The sequence below is a fragment of the Cyanistes caeruleus genome, chromosome 3, assembly GCF_971803275.1.
Source record: "Cyanistes caeruleus chromosome 3, bCyaCae1.hap1.1, whole genome shotgun sequence".
NCBI lineage: Eukaryota > Metazoa > Chordata > Aves > Passeriformes > Paridae > Cyanistes > Cyanistes caeruleus.
Window position 1 is genome coordinate 111,855,490 of NC_141703.1, and position 24,489 is coordinate 111,879,978.

Here is a 24,489-nt window from a genome sequence, read left to right on the forward strand (position 1 = left end):
GCGAGTATTTTTGTAAAAACAGGGCTTGAATTATGCTGCAAAAAGGAGCAAGTCTGAATTTTCTATTTGCTGCCCTATTCACTGCTCCTTTTGAGCTTGATTTTCATAAAAATCCTACCAAGCTAGAACGTAGAGCACCTCCACCGAATTATCAGGTTTTAAATGGAATTATCAGATTTTAAATGTAAGCGTTGTGAGGAGCAAACATCAAATTTTAAATTGTAAGCACTGCCCCTGGATGTCCGAGAACGAGCAGCACAGTGAGAGACAACAAAGCTAAATATGCTTAGCAGTGAACCCTGCAAACATTTACTCACAAATAACAGGTCTTCCAAAGACTGCTCCAGGAAATTACCCCAGCAAGTCAAACAACACATCAAATTTAAGCAAATCAGGGTAGGGTTGCAAATAACTTGCTACCACATAGAAGGGTGTATGAGGAATTAATTATTCATGCAGGTTTTTTCATCAGAAAGAATAACTGACCCTGACCCCCTACATTTTCTGGGCTATATGAAAAGAATTTCAGCTATGATTTTTCTGAAATATCCTGAATTCTTAGGTGTTCTTCTCCCCTTTCTTGCAATGCAATTATTTCCTCTTCTCCTCAACATGTGTTTGCAGTATACAAAAACAACAACAGCAATACCTGACACTGATTTTTCACCCTACCAAAAGCAAACACAGAAGCAGGTTGGGATTTTTTTTTGTGCAGATTCCGTGACAGTTTTGCAATCAATCAGAGGCCTGGCAGAAATCCAGAAATTCTCATATCATATGAGATATCATAAGAGATATCAAATCATATGTTGGAGTTAGAAACAAATTTCAATTTTCTTTCAAATGAGGGCTGTGCATTAACTCAGCTATTCCCATTTCATAGGTTCATGAAGATTAAATGACTTCACACAGATGTGAACACACACAGCAAATATGGGAAAGCTGCCACAACGTTTGAGCTGCCTGAATCCTGTGTCACAACCCTTATATCCCAAGATCACACTATACTATGACAGCTTTGAGAGTCATAAAGGCTTTAAATATATTAAATTACACACTATGTTTTAAATGTATTTCTTCAAATGGCCATGGAAGAATTTGATTCATATACAGAAAATAGTAATATACATTGTTAATATATGTGTGTGTATATATATATGTATATATAAAAATTCAGAATCAGAAAATTAAGTAAGAATAAAAAAAAAATCATAAATCTAAATCAGTGAAAAATGTGAAATGGATAAAAAAATAATTTCATGAGTTCATTTCAGATTTGTAGTGTACACAAAGTACTTCCAGTTGCATGAGTCCAGTGAAATCTAAATCAGTGAAAAATGTGAAATGGATAAAAAAATAATTTCATGAGTTCATTTCAGATTTGTAGTGTACACAAAGTACTTCCAGTTGCATGAGTCCAGTTACACTTTTTTCCCTACACAAATGAAATAACAGCTAAAGAGCCATTTCAGCCTCACCAACTTGCTTGCAGGTGGGTGAAGTTATTGTGACTCCCCAACCCAAGCTGAGAAAAGTTTCCATCTGCTTTGTATCTGTATGAAATGTTCACAAATGTGAAGTAATACACAGTGGACTGAAAAAAAAAAATAAGCTCAAGAGGAAAAAAATGAAATTGATCAAAACTGGAAGAACGATGAACTCACTTCCACCCTAAAGATATCCAAACAACCTAAGGACTCTGTTAGAAAAATGAACATCGTGTTCAGAAAACAGGAAAGAACAGCAAGACATAAATCAAATAAAAATATCATGAGATTGTGCTTTAGAAAACCACATGGCTTGTACTGAGTTCTGCTCCTACAGAGCTGGTTAACTCCAGGCAGCCTAAGGGACACAAAAGCCCCACGTGTCCAGAACCAGCACAGCTCTTATTAGCAAGAGCTCAAGGTGGCCACCTGATTAAAAAGTGAATTTTGACAGGTGAGAAAGAAATCAGCCTACTCTGTACTTTACAAGGAATAGAAATGGAATTTTCACATGAATCTGAGATGAAACACAACACCAGGCAAGGTATTATGAAGCGTTTGCTGTGCTGAGGCTACAAAAACCTTTTGTCAGTGTAAGGTTCAAAGGCACGTAGAATGGTCTGCAAAGCGATGATCAATAAGGATAAAAACATCCCCTCGGGTATCAGGAAATTATTAGATACCATGGAGTGGCCTGAAGGGATAGAAAACTTTAAAGGAAAGAGAGAACTGAAGGCTTTGACTCCTCTTCTGCGAGGTATTAGTGTGAAACGTGCCTGGGCTGTGGCCTGGAATCAGATGTTCAGCCAAGCACATCCTTCAGTGGAGGTCAGCTAACAGCAACCAGCACCCAGAGGACAGGGATATCCTATGCACCTCCAGAAACATGTTTTTTAAATAGGATACAACAGTGCTGTGACTATTTTAAACAAACATCAGCCCAAAAATCTGTAAGAAGAGACAGGTTTTGCATCTGCAGCAGACGTTGTCAGGTCAAACATTTTTCCCTGACCGAGTATATTCTGAACACCTACAAGCATGTGGTGGGCATCAAGCTGTAGCATTCCTCCAGTAGCACCACAGACACAGCTAAAAGAGAGCTGGGACCTGTATAACTTAGATTAATTGCTTATTATGGGTAGGAGGAGAGGCGGTGTGGCAGTGCTGCGGCTTCAAATAACAACTGAGAGCAGCCACTTGAGCCAGTGGCATCCCCAGAGCCCTCGGGGCTGTGTCCCTGAGTGCCACCCCCCTGCAGGGATGTCTGTCCTCTCTGGCTGCCACCAGGGATGCCACTGTGTCCCCTTCTGTGCCCTGACCCACAGCCCTTCAGTACCAGCGACACATTCCTGCACACAAGGCCACAGCAAGGCCCCACCCCATTTTAAGTGTCACTTCTCCTTTTTGTGTCTCATTTTCCTCTCTGTCAGTCTGTCAAAGAGCAGTGCTGAAGCTCCAGGCTCAGTCCCTGGCCAGCAGCACCAGGGGCTGTCACCTGCCACCAGGACCTCTCTGCAGGACAGCACAGGGGTGGGGAGCTGCTCACAGATTTTCAGCCGTGTCTTAGGCCTGAGGTTAGTCTAAGGTGTGAGGTTAGTCCAAGGTTTGAGGTTAGTCTAAGGTGTGAGGTTAGTCTAAGGTGTGAGGTTAGTCTAAGGCCTGAGGTTAGTCTAAGGCTCGAGGTTAGTCTAAGGCTCGAGGTTAGTCTGCTTTGACAGTGGTTCCATGGCAAGGCCTGCCCAGCACCCCACACTGGTGTGGTTATCCTCTAACCTGGCTGTGTTTAAGGACGGGCTGGGCTGGGCTGCAGACACTGACAGAGGAGATGGAGAGATCACGGGTCACACGTTCCCTCAGCTGCAAGAAGCTCCCTCCAACAGGGAAGGGCTTGGGCTTGCCCGTGCTGGGACCCCAGAGTGCCCTGTCTGTCACCAGGGAGTGAGGAGCTGCAGAAACAAAGACTGCACTGCCTAGGAATGTGCAGGGATGTGGCAGGGGAAGGGTAATTGGGAAGGAAGGAAGGAATAAAATCCCCTTTGACGCTGCTCTCCTCAGAAATGCACCCCGTATCAAAGCAGAAGCAGCAGCAGGAGGAGCATTGCACTGGGAGCTCACCTAAAGCAGCTGTGAGAAGCTCCCCACCATGCAGGCAGCCTCCTTCCTTCCCTCCCCACGAGCAGAGAGCGTGGCTCTGTGCTAGGGATGTGCAGCCCCTGCCATCCTGCCACTGTGCCACTGAAGGGCAGAACGCAACCAAAGAGAGCACGAGAGAGACAGAAGGGAACAAAATCCCCCTGTGGAGCTCCTGCACTGAACCCAGCAGGTGGAAACGGTGCTCACACTGCATTTGGTCTCCATTAGAGGATATCAGCTTCTACTGGCTGTGAACAGGTAACTGGAAATTATGGTTCCATGCTGTTTTCATCTCTGCTGCAGCTCAAATATGTAACTGGAAGAACCATAAACAGGGAGCATTCTGCTTCTGTTTGGAATGAAAAACATGCAGCCCTGGTTTCTGCAATCCAACCCAAACCCAAACAAGATAGTCACGATTTCCAACTCCCCTGATCATCAGATTGCTGCACCATATTGCTAGAAAATAACTCTTTGCACCAATTGTTTGCCATATAGCAGTGCAAGGTGCTTGGAAGAAATGTACTTGACTGAAAAAATGGTGTTTTAACAGTTTGGTGCTTTTCCCAAAAAGGTGCTGTGTTTTTTTTTTGTTTGATTGTTTTTTTTCTGTCACCTCCTAGAAATAATTGCTTCTGCAAGTGTGTTGGTTTCCTATGTCTTAAAGACTCACCAAGCAAAATTACTGAAACATAATTTTGCGTGAGCCATCTTCTCTCAGTATATAAATTTAAAAGCAGAACCCATTAGTATGACTGCCTTTCTCCTCCCATCTCCTCTGTTCTTTTCTCCCCTCTGGCTTGGCAGCAGGAGGTAATTAGAGTGGTCAGTCTCTAGGTGAGGATGCAGCACAAAGCAGGGGCCAGGAAGGAGGCAAGGTCCATGGCAGTCGCACAGCAGGCTGCAGCATCAATGCAGTTCTTCCCACTGCCTTTGCTCCACTCCCCTCAGCCTTCCCATTCAATTGCTGTGGTGGGAAGTGTGCTGCATCACAAGGAAATGTCTGACAGGAAGGTTTTCTGTGCTCTCTTTTGAAACTTGCCTCGTGTCAGGCTCTGGTCTCTTGCCCAGTGAAATGCAGAACACCCTCCAGGGCCTGGGTCTGAAGCAGCAGAGAAGCAGAGTGCTTTTCTCCCTGACTCTCCCTTCTTTGCTGACAGAGGATTTGGCACTACCATTCATGCTAAAAATAATTTTACATCTTTTACACTCCTTCAGTGAGAGCACGACATTTTGTGCATTGTACAAACCACTTCTCTTTAACCCGACTTAACTAAAGCTCTTCTTTCACCACATCTTCATTATGCCCTTAGGTGTCAACACACTCTTCAGCTGCTCTCTCTCAATGAGATAATTCTTATCTCATCCTGGTGACGATGTTCCAGAGTGTGTTGAAAACCCAGGATTAAAAATGAATGTTTTTAATGCAATTAGGAACATTGCAGAGGTTGAAAATTAATTCCTATTTAACAAATTCATCTAAGAGGGAGTGTAAGTGCATTTTTAGGTCTGTGAACACTACTGAAAGGAAAAAAAAAAGATTATTCATATGATTAAAGTTAACATGACTTGTCAGAGAAGAGCATAAGTGTATTTGGACCCAATTCAGAAAGATACTTAGGAACATGGCTGGCTGTAACCTATGAAACACTAAGCACTTAAAACACCACCAAAGGGCAGAAAGAAAAGGAAAATCACATGATGGCCAAATCTGCCAGCTGTGCTTTTCTCACAAAACTCTGCTCAGTCCTACAGCACGTTTCATACCCTTAGCATAAAAATCTGTCACAAATTGGATAAATAATAGCAAATAACTAATAAAAACAACAAGGCAATAATAATAATAATAATAATAATAATAATAATAATAATAATAATAATAATAATAATAATAATAATAATAATAATAATAATAATAAATCTTTCTCTCTACAAGCAGCTACAATTAAAAGGTGAAGAGGCAGTAAAGAGAGCAAACAAATTCTAATTACAGGAGACGAAGGAATCAAAGAGATTCAGGAGCAATAAAAGATCTGTGTCACCTTGCCGCCGCGTTGGTGATTATCTTCAGACTGCTGGGATTACGGATCAGCTTATCCAGGATGCTGACAATCTGCTCAAACTTGGGTCTGTTGTTTCTGTCCTTCTGCCAGCAGTCCAGCATCAGCTGATACAAGGCAGCTGGGCAGTCCATGGGAGGCGGCAAGCGGTACCCTTCATCCACAGCCTTAATCACCTGCACAAGGAGAAAAGTTTGGGGGAACTTAAAGGCACTTTACAGCAACTTGGCTTTTATCAGCTGTGCCAACGTTAACGTGGACACTCCCTGTTTAAACAAACGTGTTTATTCACTAATTGTCTTGTCTTGCAATGCCTCTCCTTTATCTGCAAAGTAAACCAGGCAGTAGATTAGGCAGGCAGAAAGGGGAGTTAAGATACAGAGTGTGACTTTGAAGAAGGTGAGTGTGTGGAAAGGATCTCAGAAACTCACACTCAGTTGAACTAAATCCATTAAAAAAAGCCACAGTTAGCAAGGGCTTGCTTAAGTATGCCAAACTTCAAAAAGTCTTGAATATCTCTCCTCTGATTACCCTTAGCAGCACATGCTTTCCACAGCCTCCAGTGGGCAATGAGCTCCAAAAAAACCAACAGGAAAAACAACCTACCCTGCTGAAAAATCAACCTGCCCCTCACGGGCCATCCTGAACCAGCAGTCAAAAGGTCTTGTGGATGATGTCACAGGGCCACAAAATGTTTTTAAAACCTACCTCATGGATAACTATACACTTTCTACTAGGCAGTGCAAGCCCAATTCCTTATAATTTGCCTAGACTGATAAAATTTGTCTAGATTTTCTATAATTTTTCCAGATTGACACACACAAAACCAAGATTACTTTAGAATTTACGGCGTCCAGAAGCTTTTTAATCCAGCCTTCTGACTAGAATGTAACACCTCTTGATCAGGCCTACAGTATCTATTGCCCCACGAATAAAAAAACTCCAATGAATGTAAAAAATGTTAAAGCCATGTTCTGTTAATATCTCCTTTCCATCTGAATCAATTAATTGAAAAGCAGAACAAACTATTCTGAATTAGAACAAGAGAACAGACAATAGTTTAAGCGGCCATGAAGGAGAGGCACATAAATAGGTTATCCTTCTGTTTCTGATTTTAATGGGATATTATTAAAGGCATTCCACAAATATATCAGTCTGCACAACAGGATACATTAATCTCCACAAAAATATTCATTACCAATTAAAAGAAATGCAGTTTTCTGCAGAGACTTGGGTTGCAGAAGTACCCATTTAAAAGGAAGTTTTCTTCTCTTTTTCCTTGTTTAACATAAAGTAGTACAGAAAAATGTTTGACTACTACTATGTTACTGACTTATTTATTTTAATTTAGGACAATATATATCAGCTCCTTGGAAAATCTATTTGTGTGAGTGACTGCACTCCATATTTGGTCCATAAGGAACTCCTGTGGAATAAAACTAAAATTGATGAAACAACAGAAAAAGAATCCAAAACAGATATAATAAAAAATCTTCTTTGGGGAAATGTTATGCTTCTTTAAAAAATACTGGGAGAGCTCCATTAATCATTTGGATTGCAGGCTTGGGCAGTTTACTAATGTTACAAAGAAACTTGTATTGGAAGTCTAATCAGATCATTCTCCTTCTCTATTTTATCCATTGATTACTTCCAGAAGCATTTTGGTTTCATCAGACTCTTAGCAGAAATGCTCTGCTTCTCTTTTTCACAAGTGCCAAGAGCAATTTATTCTGTGCATTTGACATTTACAGAAAACTTCTACAGAATATTATACGAGTGGGACCAAAGGGGATCAACAGAAATTTAGGAGGGTTTTCTAGCAACGAGCTAAGGAATGCAAAAGGCAATGACCTCATTGCAGTGGAATTATTTACATCATCTTACACCACCAATGGGATAAAATTCTCTACTGTGCTCCTTCAGAGGTCCAAAACACTCTGCTATAAAGATGGTGGTTTGTTTTAAGTTCTTTACTTGACCAGGGAGATCTGTGTTCATCTCTGCACCTTATTCAGTGTTACCACCAAAATCTCAGAGCCACCTGCTCTTGGGCTCCTTTCACAGCTTGATTCCTTATCTGAGAATATAACTCAGACAACCATTTACTCACATCCTGGTTGGACATCTCCCAGTAGGGTCTCTCCCCATAAGACATCACCTCCCAGAGGACAATCCCATAGCTCCAGGCGTCACTTGCTGACGTGAACTTCCGATAGGCAATGGCTTCTGGAGACGTCCATCGGATGGGAATCTTACCCCCCTGGGAGCAAAACAAAACCAAAGAGTCCATTTGACTGCCCTGCAACAAATATGACTTCGTGTGGTTCATTATTTTATCTCTGAGATGCTCAGTTATTGAGATAATGGTGTAAAAAACCCCAGTGTAAGCTGGAAAATGCTGCTGCCGTTTGTCATAAGAGCAAAAGAGAGAGTAAAAATACACTTCACTGCAAAAATCTACTGATCTCTAGTAGATTTACCATAGATTTATCTATCTACAATATAGATATATAATACAGTACAGCATATACACTTTACAGACACATGTGTGTGTAGCACAATTTGCACAGGTAAGAGTAAATGGTAAATCAAGTCTGGTTGATTTTCAGCTTTGAAATGTTTGCAGACTGCCACGACAGTCATACAGCATGAAAGGTGAAAAACCCAGTCCAAGGTCCTTGTTCATAACCCAGGTCCTTTTGCACAGCACAGGAGGGCTGGATTTGGCTGATTTTGAGGCATTTAAGTGATTTCCCTGTTGGTGTGGAACCTGCATGGCTTCACCAGGTTTTCTAGGACATTCAGGGAAAATAAGGGGCCACAATGTTGTTTCATTTCACTAAAGCCAAGCCTCCAGCTGGCACAAAAAGATTCAGATGGGGTTATCTGTGCAGAGGGAAGAGTGCAAAAATGTCAGCTGGGAGAGTGGCCTTGGATGTTTTTTACAGTCATAAGAGAAGCAAGCCATCATTAAATGCCAAAACATGAAGAAAACTGAAGCTACCAGTACAATTAACATGGTAGGCAGGGGAACATCTCACTCTGGTCACGGCCACCACTTGCTGCTGCAGGTCAAGTTAATAAAATGCACACAGAGAACCTCAGGCTGAGTTTCTAAAATGTGAGAATTAGAGAAAAGAGATAATTCCTGGTGATGCCAGCTTTGACAGAGTTTTTTTTGAGAGTCGCACATGAGAAAACAAAGTTCTAGAAGATGGCAGTGTAAAACTTGTTCCTGAAGGCAATTCTGGAGTATTTTAGTACAGAAAACTGTGAGAGTTTAAAGTTATTTCCAGTTATGCACAACATGTACAGAATGTATTCTGAATATTTCACACCAGACCAGCTCTTTGCAGTGCTTCTGACACCCCCATCATACTCCAGTCACACACCTCTCCTCACAACCACCTCTGTGGGGAGAGAGTGCTCTTACTTCCACTGAGTAACCAGCAAGAAAACAAGATTTAAAAATATTTTGCTGCTTTGCCTATACTCCCATAAACTGTACCTGAACTGAGGGTAGCTATACAATCACCAGCTTTAGACTCACTAGCTTGGTTAACAATAGAAATGCAGGCATTAGTGTTAATTAGAAACCTAAATACAGTCTAACTACACCAAAGCATCTTCATTTTCATGGCTATTATTGCATAAATTAAATTAAGTATAAACAGCACAGGCAGTCCTGACTCAGACTACAATTTAGGCCTCCAAAACATCACTAGATAAGTCTTAGAGGTTTGGAAAAGGTCAGGGAGGGGATTGTTTTTGCATATGGTTTTCATGGATCCCATTCTGTTTAGCAGAGCTCCCTACCAAAAGACAAACCTTCATTTCACACACAACCCTTAAAATCAGGTAAGCACCGAATTTCCACATCATTTGCAGACCAGCAAACAGGACACAGAAAATAAACTCGTTTGAAACCACTGTTTTATCACTGAAGGCAGATGAAGAGCCTGATCTCTCTCTATCTCTTGGAAATTGAATCTATTAGATGATGTTCTTTAGCCACAAAAAAGTACATTGTATTTTCCATGCATTATAACTTTATTCACAATTCCCAGTGCTGCTTCAGAACAGTACCAAGAACATAAAAATGACTTTGTTTTTCTCATACTCAATTAATAAGCTCCCTTTACAAGTGTCTGGGGGCCCTCAGTGAGTCCAAGGCCCAGCCAAGAAACAAGGAAAGCTCTCCCCTAGCCTCATGTTTTCACAACAAATCCACTTACAGTTTTAGATGTGAGGCTGATAAAGAAATCAATTTCTGTTTTCTATGCTAGAAGTGAGCCCTGGTTTTCAATAAAGAACATCAGTCCTGGGGGAAAGCCATATCCTAAATTTACATCAGCAAAGACCCCACCACCACAAAGAGAGTCAGATATCTCCCACTAGACAAAGGCAAGAATTTCATATTGGGTAGAAGGTCATTATTATCTTATGTCATTTATACAACTGGAGAAACACATTTACCAAAAAAAAAAAAAAAGAAAAAAAGACATTAATTAGTCTCCTCACATTTTGGGACTGCTTTATTGCAGAAAAATTATGAACTCAGCAGAACAATTTCTGGCTTTGCTTTACTGAAAAAGGAAGGTGCATCAGCCCCAGATTCTTATTACAATGAATGTGAGTCAGTGGCTTTCAGATTTTCTTTCCTAAGTCTCAGCTGTAATCCTATACAACCCTGCAGATACACAAAGCATTACCATAAATAAGACAAAAATATTAATTAAAACGTAGTTAAAAAAAAGAAATCAGCTACCACCAAATGTAAAAAAAAAAATATAAAAAAAATGTAATTTTGGTCTTCTGCTCCCCAATTTGTCATAAAAATGTCAAAATTATTTTTAAAAAAGGATTTTGCTGACTCTTTTTTAGGAATAATTTGAGAACAAGAACAGCAATTTATTTACTGATTATATTCTGAACATAAATACAGTTTTTATATATTTTTGTCATTGTCTTCCTTTAAGAGCATGATCATCATAAAGCCAAACTCCCTGAACTTGAGTAGAAGGAGGCTTTGGTGTTAGAAATTGTAGGAATTTGTAATTGCAGCTCAAAATCCCAGGCAGTCTAGGTCAGAGAACCAACCTCTCTTGGGGCTGGAAATCAGTGAGCCAGCAGCAACCTGAAGTTTTATCTTCTGTAGGTGGAGCTGCTCTTCCTGCAGTATCTCCAACATAATTCATCTAAAGTCAATGAAGTCCTCAATTTATTTCCAGCACGTCTGGCACTCCAGCACAAGGCAGCTGTTTCCAGGACTTCAGAACCCATTCCAATACTCTGATTTATAATCTGTTACAGGGTGACAGCCACAGGCACCGAAGCCACAGGCCTGGGGAGGGGAGAATCAAGAAAAATGGATTCTAACTGAATTACTAGAAGGGCTTTGCAGAAAAAGCTGAAAATAAAAGCCTGACATTCATGCATTATAGCAGGACTTGGGAGAGTTCAGGAGATAGCTTAATGGTACAGAACAAGACAGATTCATGTGAGCGAGATGAGCCTGTTTTACCTTCTTACACACCTGAAATTATCTGATGCTGCTTGTCAGTCCCTTACTAATGAATGTTTTATATTGAAATCATCTCCTCCTTGAGTAGTCAGTGATGACAGAACACTGTTCCTCTCCTCTGTGCTTTGGGGCAAGAGAATTTATGGGGTTTTGTTTCCCTTTTTTACCACACACTTCAATGCATTCAGACAGTGTCACTGTGATTTTGCACATATAGGGAAAATACAACTGATTTCTGTCCAGCATGGGCTGCATTTACATTAAAATGCCATGAACACTGGTGATCTATCCATGTGCTTAAATAGTCAAAGTTCATCTACTGATTACCCAAATATTGTCTTTGAGAGACATAATTACAGTCCCTCTACAACAGTGATGGCTTAAATTCACTTCCACTTCACACTGTGTCATTGCTCCACCCACTTGTCATACAGACATCTGAAAAATAGCAAGGATAAACCCCATCCATTTGACAATGACAATTTTAATATAATCTCAGTGTTTCAATTAAAAGTGAATAGATATGGAGAATGTAGAGAATTACAGCACATCCCCTCAGGCACAAAGACTCTGTGAAAAAATAAAAAAAATCCAAACAGTGAGCCTGATTCACATGCTGGCTTCTGCTTCTGTAAGCAGGCAGACCCCAGGCTGCCAAAGGCCTTTTGTGGTATCAATGCAGTGACAGTAATTCAGGAGGTAAAAAAAAAATGACCCTGTCAGGTAGGAAAGTTCCTTACAACTCCTGATTCCCTGTATTTCACATGTGCACTTGTGATCTTTGCATTGTCCTTCAGGCTTCTGGTACAATAGCACGAATATCACAGATTATGCATTGATATATAAAGGAATACATAAATTATTGATGGATAAAAGGATACACGTTCCTAGCCTTTATGCAAAGCTTCAGACACGGCTTCTGAGAACAGCACAACATAAAATTTCACCCAGGCAGTGGTGAGTATTGAAAGCCTGGCTGGGCTTCTTGGGGGTAGTTCAATCCTGACTTGCAATTATGAATTAAAGCAGTGGAATCATTTTCAGGCTTTGACATTTACAGGTGGAAAATAGGGGTAGATAGGAGCCTGAATAGATAAAGTACCCATCTTTGCAGCTAACTCTATATATAAATTTACCTAGTACCACAGATACTAAATGGACACCAGGGAGTAGGAAGAGACAGAGGACAGGAGGACATCAATATAATATAAACTCCAGAATGTTTGAAGTTTTAGTCATAATTGAGATTTTTTTTTGTTTTGTTTTGGTTTGATTTTTTTGTTTGTTTTTTAAATATCTTACTGCCATCCTTTAAAGACATGAAGTAGTTTGGGACAATGCCATTATAAAGCATGGAATAGTTTGAGATGATGCCATTATTTTTAAAAAGCGGCACTATTTGTGTCTTAGCTTTGTCCTATAATTAGTGGTTGCAAAATGTGCTAAGCCTAGGAAATGGTCCTGTGTTCTGTGAAATATCCAAGCAGCAGGAACATGAGCTGTTCATCTCTCTGCCAGTGAAGTGAAGCTCTGTTCCACATCTGTGGTCCCCGATTTTTTCAGCTGGGGATCAAACATCCCACCTGGAAACACTCCCTTGACATCTACATAAGACTCACTTCAAAGGAAACGTGAGCAAAAAAGATGAATATCAAATATCACTGTTCTTCTCTTAGAGTCAACATGTGGCACAGGTATATTCAGAGCAACAACTCTTGAAAAAAATATTAGATTTTGTCCTAAGTCGTATTTGAAGGTTTTAATTATCTGAGCATCTTCCTGCAGCAGTTTGCACACACACCATAAATGCCAGATGGAGTTTACTCAACACAGATGATTACACTTTACAAAACAGTTTCTTTCCATCTGATTTCACTATCTAATTGCAAATAGTCAGGTAGACTCAGAAAATAGGCGGCAGGAGGAGAGGAAGAGGAAATTCACATGGAGCACTGGCTGAAAACACTGACACCCTGTGCACCCTGACTCGTCCAAGCCACCCACAGAGACGTCACTGATCTGACACTTCAACCAAAGCTTCATTTTCAGCTTGATTTTAAGAGAGCAAGTAAGTATCTGACACAGCAATACACTCCTGGCTGGACCACAGACCATTTCCTATTGAGGAACTCTTGCATTCCAGGAATATTTATTTATTAATGCTGTAACACTACTGAGAATTAAAACTGCTTTCTCCTGCTAATGACTCTTTATATTAACCATGACAGCTCTCTGCACACAGTTTTCTAAAGTGGTATGTATTGCATATTTCTAACTCCATGAAAAAGTTTATCAGAGGGCAAAGAAAATACCGAAAGGTCAAGTAAAGAACAGAGTCTTTATGCCTGGTAAGTTATCAAGGTATGATTGATAAATTTGTGTCTATTAATGTATATGTATATAATGTGTAAGAAAACTGTCATTTCTTTACTCATTTCTCACGTGTTATTTTATTTCAATCATGAGGAAGGCAGCATGCAGGCTACTAAAATTATTGATTGCTCCTGTCAGTGTTCAGGAATGAAGGAAACCCACATAAAGGTTATGCTGATACACTGTAATCTGGTTTGTACAGTGAAGATGAGGTGATTACTGTGAGAAATGCAAATTACACTTGACTAAGATACTGGATGTTAATGTCACTTTATAAAAAGTTAACAAAATCCACTTTAAATAGCATTAAAATGAGCAACCAGATATCCAAGTGTAATACACATATATACAGAAAGCTAAAGGCTTCCACAAAAAAATGGAAGGGTGATTCAGGGTGATAATCAGATGTGCAATTTTTTTGTTTTACTCAAGTTTTCACTCAGTTAGAGGTACAAGAGCAGGTACGAATGATACACCCTTGAGAACAGTGATAGCAGTATGCTCCAGTCAGGCACATGTCCAGACAGGCTCCAGTCCTGTCATGCCAGAAAGAACACAAAAATTTGATGGGAAGGTTTTTTTTACTTAGCAGTGTAACTAAGACTCCTCAAGACTTGAGATCTTAAATTACTGTGTGCCAAAACAACTCGGGCCTTAATTGTGATATTCACCCTTTTACAGATCCAGTAGAAAGAGACTGAGCCAAGAATTTTGTATAGTCTAAGGAATCTACCAACACAAACCATACTTTTTGTATATACATCTTCTATTTTCTCTGAGACAGGGAGTTAAAAATAACTGTGATGAGCTTCTGGTTTATTGAGTATCTCTGGCCATACAAGACTGACTCAAGATCTCTGCCACACAGCCTCAGGTTTCAGATTTCCATCAGATTTCAGTCTTTGTCACAACCAACCAGAATTTTAAATGGGTAAAGGAACACAGGAGCTCACCCTTGTGGTGTAAGCAGCTTCTGGGTCATCCTCCAGTACACGGGAGAGGCCAAAATCCGAGACTTTGCACACCAGGTTGCTGTTGATGAGGATGTTCCGGGCGGCTAAATCCCGATGGACGTAACCCATATCCGACAGGTATTTCATGCCAGAGGCGATCCCTCGAAGCATGCCCACCAGCTGGATGACTGTGAACTGAGCATCATGCTTCTGCAAAACATTGGAAATGTCATTTCAGGGACTGCTCGCGTTCCTCCTCGCACAGATTTTTTGGTAAGTACCCTGGAAGCTTTTCAAATGAGGAGCTTGTGAGTCAAGCGTTGCGATTTGAATGCCACATGTTGATCTCCCAGTCAGCTGAGGGAAGAGGACAGATTTGCAATTCAAATAAAAATTAGTTTTTCCCCTTCTTGCTGTCATCAGAGTTTTAATTTCCTAGATGGGACACGTGTGAAAGCAGCACATAAATCTAAGTTGTGTGTGCTCCTGAGACTGGAGCGTCAGAACATTAGCGAAACAGATGTCCAACTTCCCTGAAAGGCACCAGGATTTTTTAGTGAAAATCCAAGCCTTCCCCAATGGCCTAATGAAAGTTTTCTATTACACAAGAAATTGATTTAACAAAGGCAAATGCTGATCCAAATCAGCAGCTTTCAAATTTCGTTACTTTAAAACTCATTCCTTAAAATTTCCCTCAACTTCAGGAACACAAAAATTACTGAGACACATTATGACTTAGCCTAGAAACCATTAGTTGGATATATTTCTCATCATCCGCTTCTGGGCATCATTTAAATCTCCCAACTCTCACGAATCCTGTTTAACATCTACTTTTGATATTGCTATATGGATACATAGACAACAGGACAGCATTTGTTGCAGTACAGCTCTCAGATGAATTCCCCAGTGCTGTAAATGTATCCTCATGGGCAGCTCTCCAGCTCCTTGTGCTTCTGGAATTTTATTAAATGCAGGGAAGCTGGCTCTGCCACGTGAGGTGATCTGACATGAATCAGTCTGCCAGACTGATTGCATCCATTTTTCATTTCTGATTGCTCTACTTGGGGGTGATATTAGACAAATATGTGACACAGTGGACGCTTAAAAAGTCTCTCAGAGTTCCCCTTCATAAAGAAATTAATTATTTTTAAAGTTTCTTAGCAGTTGTCTGTCCCTTTTTTAATCAGAGCCAACAGAAGAGGGTTTTATATAGACTCTGGAAAAGATTTAAGTAAAAACCAGAAGGTTTCTAAGCATGAACAGAATCAGATGCTCAGAGAGCCTTTCAATGGCAATGGGGAAAGCAAACTAAGTGGTTTCAAAAGGCATTTATAAAAAGGGTTACATGGCCTGAGTGGCCTGTGATATTAATGAGTCACAAGGTTCTTATCTATGTTTCCACACAAGAGTAGTAAAAAAAAAAAAATAATAAAAATCACACTGAAATGAAAGAACAAGCTGAACAACTGTTCTGGGCAGTCAGAAATTATTCCCCTTTCCTCAGGGCTCTCTTCAAGGATTTCAAGCCTAAACAAAATATATATAGTTCAGTACAGAGATATTTCATTCAGCTATACTGACACATTATTTATATGTATTTTACATGCTCCACTGGACACTGTAACATATATAGTACATAGTGAAACTAAGGTTGACAATCTATCCCCTTTTGGGGTTAAATGTCTAGTTCAATGTTATGAATTTGGGGGATAATGTCATTCAACCGTGGCAGAACCAAAGCAGTCTCCCAGCCAAAGCTGAGTTTGCCCTAACAAATTAAAATTAAACCAGTGTTTCCCCTCAGATGGGATTTCATTTCTCCTGCACTTCTTGTTTTGCCACAAGTAAATCTTGGTGACACAGGGAGCGGACGAATTGTTTTAGGCTCTCTACCAACTTTGACAGAAAACAAAGATAAATCAGCCACAGCATTAGTATGTCTAAGGTTGGAAAAAGAAAACAGTCCAGTAAACTTTGCTAGCTAAACATTTCTAACATCCCCAGGTATGGGGCTATTCTGTCAACTTTTCGTTACTGATAAAATTTCCACACATCTATTCATTTTGAAAATCTCTTGCTTAGACATAGAGGCTGCCAACCAATAAGCAAAACTGCATTACAGTCATACTTCTGTCTCCAGAAAAACAGTTCTCATTTTTGTGTGCCAGAATGTTTTGTTTTGTTCATTTTTAATAGATGTGACATTATAATGCAACCAAAATTTTCTTAATTTTGGAATAATGCTTACTGCAAACGGACCAGCCAGATCCCTACGTGCCTTTCTGAGCACATCATGATGCTCACAAACCCAAATGAAAATAAAGAAATACCAAGCAACAAGAGCTGAGGATGGATCAGTGCAGAGTGGCAGTAAACCCATAACAAGTCCAGAACAAGAGCAACTTCTGCCTCATTTAGTTTCCTGTTGCACTTACTCGTAGGAAGCTGTCCAAGGAACCATTTTCCATATATTCAGTAACAATCATGACTGGTTTACCTAAAAATAGAGCAGAGGGGTCAGGCTAGTCAAAGGCACACATTGGAATACAATCAGCAAGCCCTAGGAATGTGTCCAAATCTTCCTAACCCCAAGGATCATTTTTACATTTGGAAAGGAAGCAAAAGCTGTGTGGGCAAACAGAGGCTGGGTGCAGATAAAGATGGAAAGGAAAGTGCAGATAAAGATGGAAAGAGAAGCAGAGCTGTAAGATGGGCATTCCCTCCTTCCAGGCACTCCTTCCCTCTGTGATGGGATGCCTGACAGCACAAACTTGGACACAGCTGGGACCTGAGCATGCTGCATCCACGGGGCAATGGCAAACTCTAAGGAAACAGCCCTTGAAAAGCCTTTAATATTCTCCAAAACTCATCCAGATATATTCAGACCAGTTTTTGAAACCATTCCCTCCACCCTAGGGCATTCTGTGACACAACCAAGACTTTATATGCAGCTCTGATGTGCTGGAGAGAAACTAATGCAAAAATTAATGTGATGAGGGGGAAGTTTTCAGACCATGGTCATTGCCCTGCTAATGTTTTACCATCACATGGATTTTATTATTTCATAATATTTACTAAAGCTTTGCTTATTTTCTCTTTGTGGTAGAGAGAAAGGTGGGTAAGAGCATGAAGTTATTTAAGGAGATGAATTACTATTGCACATAAAATACAGGAAGGCATCTGACCATAAAAGGAGGAGAAAGGCCAACATATTGTACAGTGGGCATGGTGAAAGTTTAGCTTTTAAACTTGAACAGCATGAGGCTTGAAAAAGGTACTCAGTTTAATTAAAAACAAGAAAGCCATTAAAAAAGCCAAGTCAATGGTCATAACAACTTTTTTTTCTGTTTGCTTTTCAAAAAATACAGCTTCTACCAAATAGAAGTCTTAGGGGAGAAATAGTTATTTCAAAGAACGAGCTTAATACAAGAAGAATATCATGAATTAATGGGTTCAAATGTCTTCTTTCTGTGGTACATATGATGTGTTACACTCTGGGAGTCACACTAATGAGTAATTTACTGTCATCCATTCACCAGTAGGAAATACTGTGTGCAAAATATTAATCTTGAATGATATAAGAGATGATACATATATGAGATCTAACAGTGGAAAAGCTCAAGCAAAAAGTCTATTTATACTTAGTCATGCTAGCCAGAAATACCTACAGGAAAAATACTTAACTTTCCCTCTGTGTTTAACATGAATTCAAAGGAATTTCTGGTAACACACACAAGATTCTGCTGGACCTTTCCAGTACAGGGCTATCCATAACTTTCTGTGATAAATCAATTTATTTTGCCATGCACTTTGAAGCCAGGAGACAGGTGCCTGGTTTCTGTACAAACTCAGGCAATTTTACGAGACTTTATCAGAAGAACTTAAATTACAGTAAGAAATATGTCTTCCAAATTCTTACAGGAGCATCTTCCTGCCTTGCTCACCCACACTCCAAGAGCCTTGAGTGCAGGGTTTCACTCTCAATCAGCTGGAAATGTGCCCATAATAAGAAGCACATGCTCTGAAGTTTTAAAAGAGCTCTCTGCATCCATTTATCAAAGCACAGCCGTTCATAAATGATAACAAGTTGTGTCAACAGCATTGCCCAGGTTTATTATAATAGCAGGCTACAAATTGCTGTAAATTATTATTAAACTAAGCAGAACATGTGTGCTGGCTATTGAGACTGCTGCCTGTGGTGTGCCCAGGAGTGCAGGGCAGCAGCTGGGAAATGCAGGACAGAAATCCACGAGGAGCAGAGAAACAATTCTGCACTGGGGGCAAGGCTGGAAGCCTGATGTGGTAATTGATTTGCTAAAAAAACCCAAAAAAAACCAACCCAAACCCACAAGCTTCTTGTCCTGCTATCACCCTGCAGAATGTTTAATAAAACAAATATTTATTATTACACTTACTTTTGGCCTAGTAAAATGGAGACAAATAGCTCCAGAGCAGATTTCTTAACTCCTGTACTGGAGCTATCTGGAGAGGGTGTTGTACCCTTGAAGTTTTATTGGTTTCAGCTGGGAATATTCAGATTTTCTCTCTCACATATAGATGTGATGGGCAGCTGGCACTCCTGACCTCCTCCCCCAGCCCCCCAGAGCAGTGCTGTGAATACACCTGAGTAGCAAACTCACTAAAAGTCACTTACACTGAATAAAGAGAGAATTAGTAATGCACATTCAAGAGCAACGAACAAATTCCTGCATGTACAGCAGTTAAATTATTGTCTCAAGTGCTCCAGGAATACAAAATGTAACAAAATAGATTTTTAGCTCAGCTGTGTGCAGATTGATGCTGGCATTTCAAGCGATTTTGTGACTGCAAATCTTATTCTGACTATACAAAATGTGTGTCACTACAAAGCAGGAGATAAACCTCAATTTATGCAGGCAGACCTTTCCTAATAGGACTGTGAGACCTAAGATAAACAATAATTTCTTTGTTATTGAAATCAGTAAAATAGACTTTCATGAATCACACATAGCGAAGGCATTATTATTATTATAATTATGGCTCTTTATAACATACAGTGTTTTACATACCTTTCACTAGTGACTTTTAGACATATTCTGGTGGGGTTTTAATTTCTTATACTTTTCAGCAGTATGCTATGACATTTTTTCATACCCATCCCTTTGAAACTTTGAATCACACAATTAAAAACTAAAATTTTCTTAAAACTAATAAAACTATCTACTTAAAACCGAAGTATTTGGTATGTTTCTATCCAATTAAACTAGAAACAACCTCAGAAAATTCCAAGCTGATCACTGAAATGGCAAAGGGCTGCTTTGCTAGTAGGGTCCCCTAGGATAAACAAGGAAATATCCTACAAATTTTTTCTGCTTCCCTGGAAAATCTAAGAGAACTCAATTTTTTATTTTTTTTATTTTTTTAAGATTGCCTCTTACTAAATCTTATTCATCTCCCACTTAATAACTAATGTAAGTAGATAAATTTGATCACTAAATGTATCAATTCATTCTGCAGTGGAAATACAGAAAATGTGGCTGAAGAGGGTTGTTGAAATACATTACTTTTCCAGGAAGGTATAACATGGACAAAGAGGTTTCAGTTAAATTTTTTTGTCTCAAAAAGAGAAGGTGTTTTTTTATCATAAAGAAAGATCAAGAATATGCTTAAACAAAAATAAAAAAACCAAAACCAAACAAACAAAAAACCAACCAAAAAACCCCCAAACCCCAACCAAACCCATAACAAAAGCAACCAAAGGCAGATTTAGAAAAGGCATTTAAGTAAATATATATATAAGGACAGAGATAAAATTAATTTTACTACTGACAGATTAAATCCTCAAGACTTCTTCTTTGAGATTTTTACCAAGATGTTTGAATTCTGGAGTTTTGGAGCTTTAAAATGCCTTGTGCTGGTACATATTGAACATCCCATGGAATATTTCCCCTGCATGAAAACCATCCAGGAAAAAAGTTTGGCCTTATTTAATAATTCACTAGAACCGGTTGTTGTACCAGGTAGGCTGTTCATTAATTAGTGCTAATGAGCTAATGATTTAGCTGAAAGCAGAACACAGCACAGTTCAGTGCAATTAGGAAGCCTCAGCTCATCAGGCTCCAACAACTCCTCACCAGAGCATCACCCAGTGCCTCTTGGCTCTTTCGGAGCAATTTGTAACTCTGGAGTTTATTAAACCTGTCAATTTATTACTGAGCTTTTTGCAGAGCATAAACCTGGATGACTTCATTTATAATTCACTTGTGCTCTCCTTTGATTGATCAGCAAATCAGAGAATTATCCAGGCTGGAAGGCACCTCCAGGACACTTTCCACGTCACTTCTTACTTTTAGTGACGACTCCCTCCAGTCGGATGATGTTGGGGTGGTCAAACTGGCCCATGATGCTGGCTTCTCCCAGGAAATCCCTCCTCTGCTTTTCTGTGTAGCCAACTTTCAGGGTTTTGATAGCCACTGAAATTTCCTTTTTAGAAGGCAGCTTCAGGCGCCCACTGCACACTTCCCCAAATTCTCCTGAAAAAGAGAGTGGAAAAGTGACAAAAGCTGAAACGTGGTTATTTTGTATGGACTCAAGAAAAAAGAATCAGCCTCTGGAATGTGATGTACACTGGTTTATCCTTTTGCAATATGAAAGAGTAGAGTACAAGGGAAACTCTTTCAGCATTCAAAAGAGGAAATATTAAATGTGTAGAAAACTGTTGGAAGAAGACACATCACTTGAAAAATTTTTTCAGTTAACTAATTTTTACACAAATCACACAAGGAAATTTCAATATGTTACCATTTGAGCAGCAGCTGATTTCAAAGCCCCTTTTCAGCTTTTTATTCGGATTTTTTTTCTTTTTCTTTTTGACAGCCAAGTTAATCAAAAAAGGCCTGAATAAAGATGTGGTAGGGCAATGATCTTTCTCTGTTTCTAACCCAGGTAGATTTGAGTCAACAACACAGAAATTAATATCACTGTATCTTATCACCAGCTGCTTCATCCTCTAGGCAGAGAACTGTAGTCTCAAGGTAATAACCACTAAAAGGAAGATGTATCTTTATGTACATACATATTGCTAAAAAGCACTGACATTACATCCTTTGATTCTAACATTGTTTGCATTTCAGGCTGCCAAGACAGGCAGCAGCTCAGAAAACAAATTTTAAAAGCTATTACTAGTAACTAATGGGAGTTGAGCTCTTTTCAGACCTAATTAAAAGCAATCAAGTTCTGCAAGCCCAAATGACCATTATACTTTAGCAGGAGCTCAGACACCAACCAACCCAACACTATCAGAGCACCACAAAATAAGAAGAGCAAAGCACATCTTGAAAACAGAGGGAAGGGGGAAAAAAAAACTGCTTGAGATAAATCTTGTAGCATGCAGCTTCCAGCTCCATTTTCTTGATGTTTTAATGGTCCAAAAAGTTATAACAAGCTAAGCTCTTAGAACTATTTTACAGTTACTGTCAATGGAGACTTTAGCTATGATTTCAGCCAGCAGCCCAGCAATCAATCCTTCATTTTAAAGCTGGAATCGTGTATCTGATATTTGTTTAACTTCTGGGAAGGAAGAGGTTACGGGTAATGTCCATCAACACAGCCCCATTTAGGCATGGCTGAACAATCCAGAACTTGAGTGATTAATCAGATTCCAAAAGCACCTCAAGGCCAGCAGATGCTGTAGGAGAATAAAAGATGGGCTCTTTCTAGCAATGAAGTTTGCTGCTGTCTGTGGATATAAAGCTGGTTTACTTTCTTGGAAAATGATCTAATTGGAAAGAGCTCCCCAGGCAGCCCAGCTACATTAACCTATGATTTTTTTATATCCAGGGCAGCATGGATGCTGAGTATATCTATCTGGTCAGCACCCATAGTGACCCATGCAGTTACACTACAATTTTTCCTGCAAATTATTACTAAATGATCCCAGTAAGAAATGGACTGGGTCCCACCAGACTCTGTTTAGGAGGAACAAGGGCTTGTGTTTGAGTGGAAAACCTGGCTCTAAGAAATGAGGATGATGGCTTTCCATGCAAAGCCTTCCTGAAATGTTTATTTTTAATTATGCCACACACATAAAGACTGTATAACCTGCCCTGCAGACTGGTGTGCCTATTTACATGTGGAAAATGGATAGATATTATTTAGGAGGGCTTTTCAGGGCACAAAGATCTCTCTTCAGGATAGCCCAATTTCTTTTTAAATAGGCTATTTAGTACATCAGGGAATGGAGTTTGCTGCACTTAGGGGAACAGTAAACGAGGATTCTGTGAAATCAGCTACTCCCTTCACTTTGCTGCATTTTAAATCTGTGGAGATTAAACCAAATCTCCCTCTGATTTGGAGAGGCACCAAAGCTCAATGTTTCATAAACCTTGGGAACATCAGCAACGTTCTTGCCTTCACTGGGACCCTTCAAATCTCCATAGTAAGTTCATAGCCAGGTAGCCCCTGAATTTTGTGAATAATTGGATCAACAAGATGTTGTGCTACAAGTTTATTCCAACTTCAGAAGAAATGCAAACACTTGCTTTCTTGTCTGGCAAAGCACATAGTTAAATCTACCCCAAATAAAAAAGGTACTTTCTGTAGTATTCTCCTATTGCCCAGTTGGATTTAAACTTGTGAAGTGGTTTGTTGAACTGAATCCATAAAAATAAGTGAGTTAGTCTAAAAGAAAAAAATTACTGCAAAGAAAAATCTGAGAAAGTGGCTTCTGACCTCAATTTTCTTATGCTTAGCCTCCCACTAAAATCCCTTGTGTTTTTCTTGAGGTTCTTTTGGATAAGAGTATTTCCTTATTGCATTTGTGTATGTTTTTCAAAGCTATGTAAGCTCTGAAAGCCCTCTCTTCTCTGAGACTTGTGTGAAAAACTGCTTGGAGCACTTCAGAATGTCGAGACTCCTTGCCTGACTTGAAGGTCTCATTACTTACGTCACACTTGAGGGCAGTTAAATGAACCCCTTCTTCTCAAATCCCTGTCCTTTTTTTACAACTTCATTCACACTTGCCTTGCAGAGGACAAGGGCAGGAAGAGACCAAGTCATTCACTCAAACAAGTCATTGACTCATTAAGAGGCAGGAAATGCCTTTCTGGTTTTGGGGAGAAGTGTTCCTGAAGAAGTTGCCTCAGAGGCACTCTGAATGTAAAAGCTACCACGTGCTGAGGGTGACAGCAGTGTAAAGTGATGCCACAAACGCATTTTGGAAGCTCCCAGCACTCCGTGGCCTGATTTTCATCTGTTCTTCCCTTCCTGGCTCTTCCTGTTGGCATCTCAAGCAGCTGCCAAGAGGAAATGTTAACTGTAATGCCTTATGTACTCCTGGCTACGTGAGTTGAGTTGTGGTGCCCAAAAAAAAGGTGTTACTATAGTTTGAGTGCAAGTTTTAATGTTAAAAGCTTGCAGGAACCCTCTGCCACTTAGCTCAGTTGGTTTGAGCAGGGTAATGGTGGCAATGCCAAGGTCCAGGTTCAGTCCCCATGGGGGCCATTCACTCAAGAGCTGGACTCCACAATCCTTGGGGGTCCCTTCCAACCCAGAACAACCCCTGATTCTCACTGCAGGGGAGCAGAGAGACTTTTAAAACACCTGATTCCTTCAGGACATAGTCCTTTTTTGGAGCCTCTCAAAATTTGTTCCTCTTTTTTCAGAGGCCACATTTGACATATTTTGGTTTATTTCTTACTCTACTGTATATCTTGACTAAAAATAGGTCAGAACAACCAAGCTTGATCCTTAGGAACTCCTTTTTTGGATTCATATATTGCATACAGCCTAAATTGAGAAAGTTTGCATTTGTGAGGCTCCTGAAAGTCTTACAAGGAAACACACTGCTCCTGGACTTAAATTCAGAGTATTCCTCCTTCCCCATCCCCACACAAATTCCCTGTTATGTGCAGTCAGCTATGCTTTGCTGCCTTGACTGAAGATGATGGAGAACAGTGCACTCTTGTGGGGCAGAATTAAAA

At 39.9% G+C, this 24,489-nt stretch overlaps 1 protein-coding gene across 5 annotated transcripts in view; it reads right to left on the reverse strand.

The window, feature by feature from the left end:
• The window catches only part of EPHA3 (EPH receptor A3), a 177,399-nt gene that overhangs the window by 11,107 nt on the left and 141,803 nt on the right, over nt 1-24,489 (reverse strand). For all 5 annotated transcript variants that reach the window (XM_086883592.1, XM_086883593.1, XM_086883595.1 and 2 more), the window contains 5 exons: nt 20,857-21,042; nt 16,966-17,027; nt 14,531-14,740; nt 7,791-7,940; nt 5,663-5,856 (listed from right to left, as the gene is read on the reverse strand). In XM_086883592.1, the coding sequence (XP_086739718.1) occupies nt 5,663-5,856; nt 7,791-7,940; nt 14,531-14,740; nt 16,966-17,027; nt 20,857-21,042 (802 nt within the window). The remainder of the gene's footprint in view (nt 1-5,662; nt 5,857-7,790; nt 7,941-14,530; nt 14,741-16,965; nt 17,028-20,856; nt 21,043-24,489) is intronic.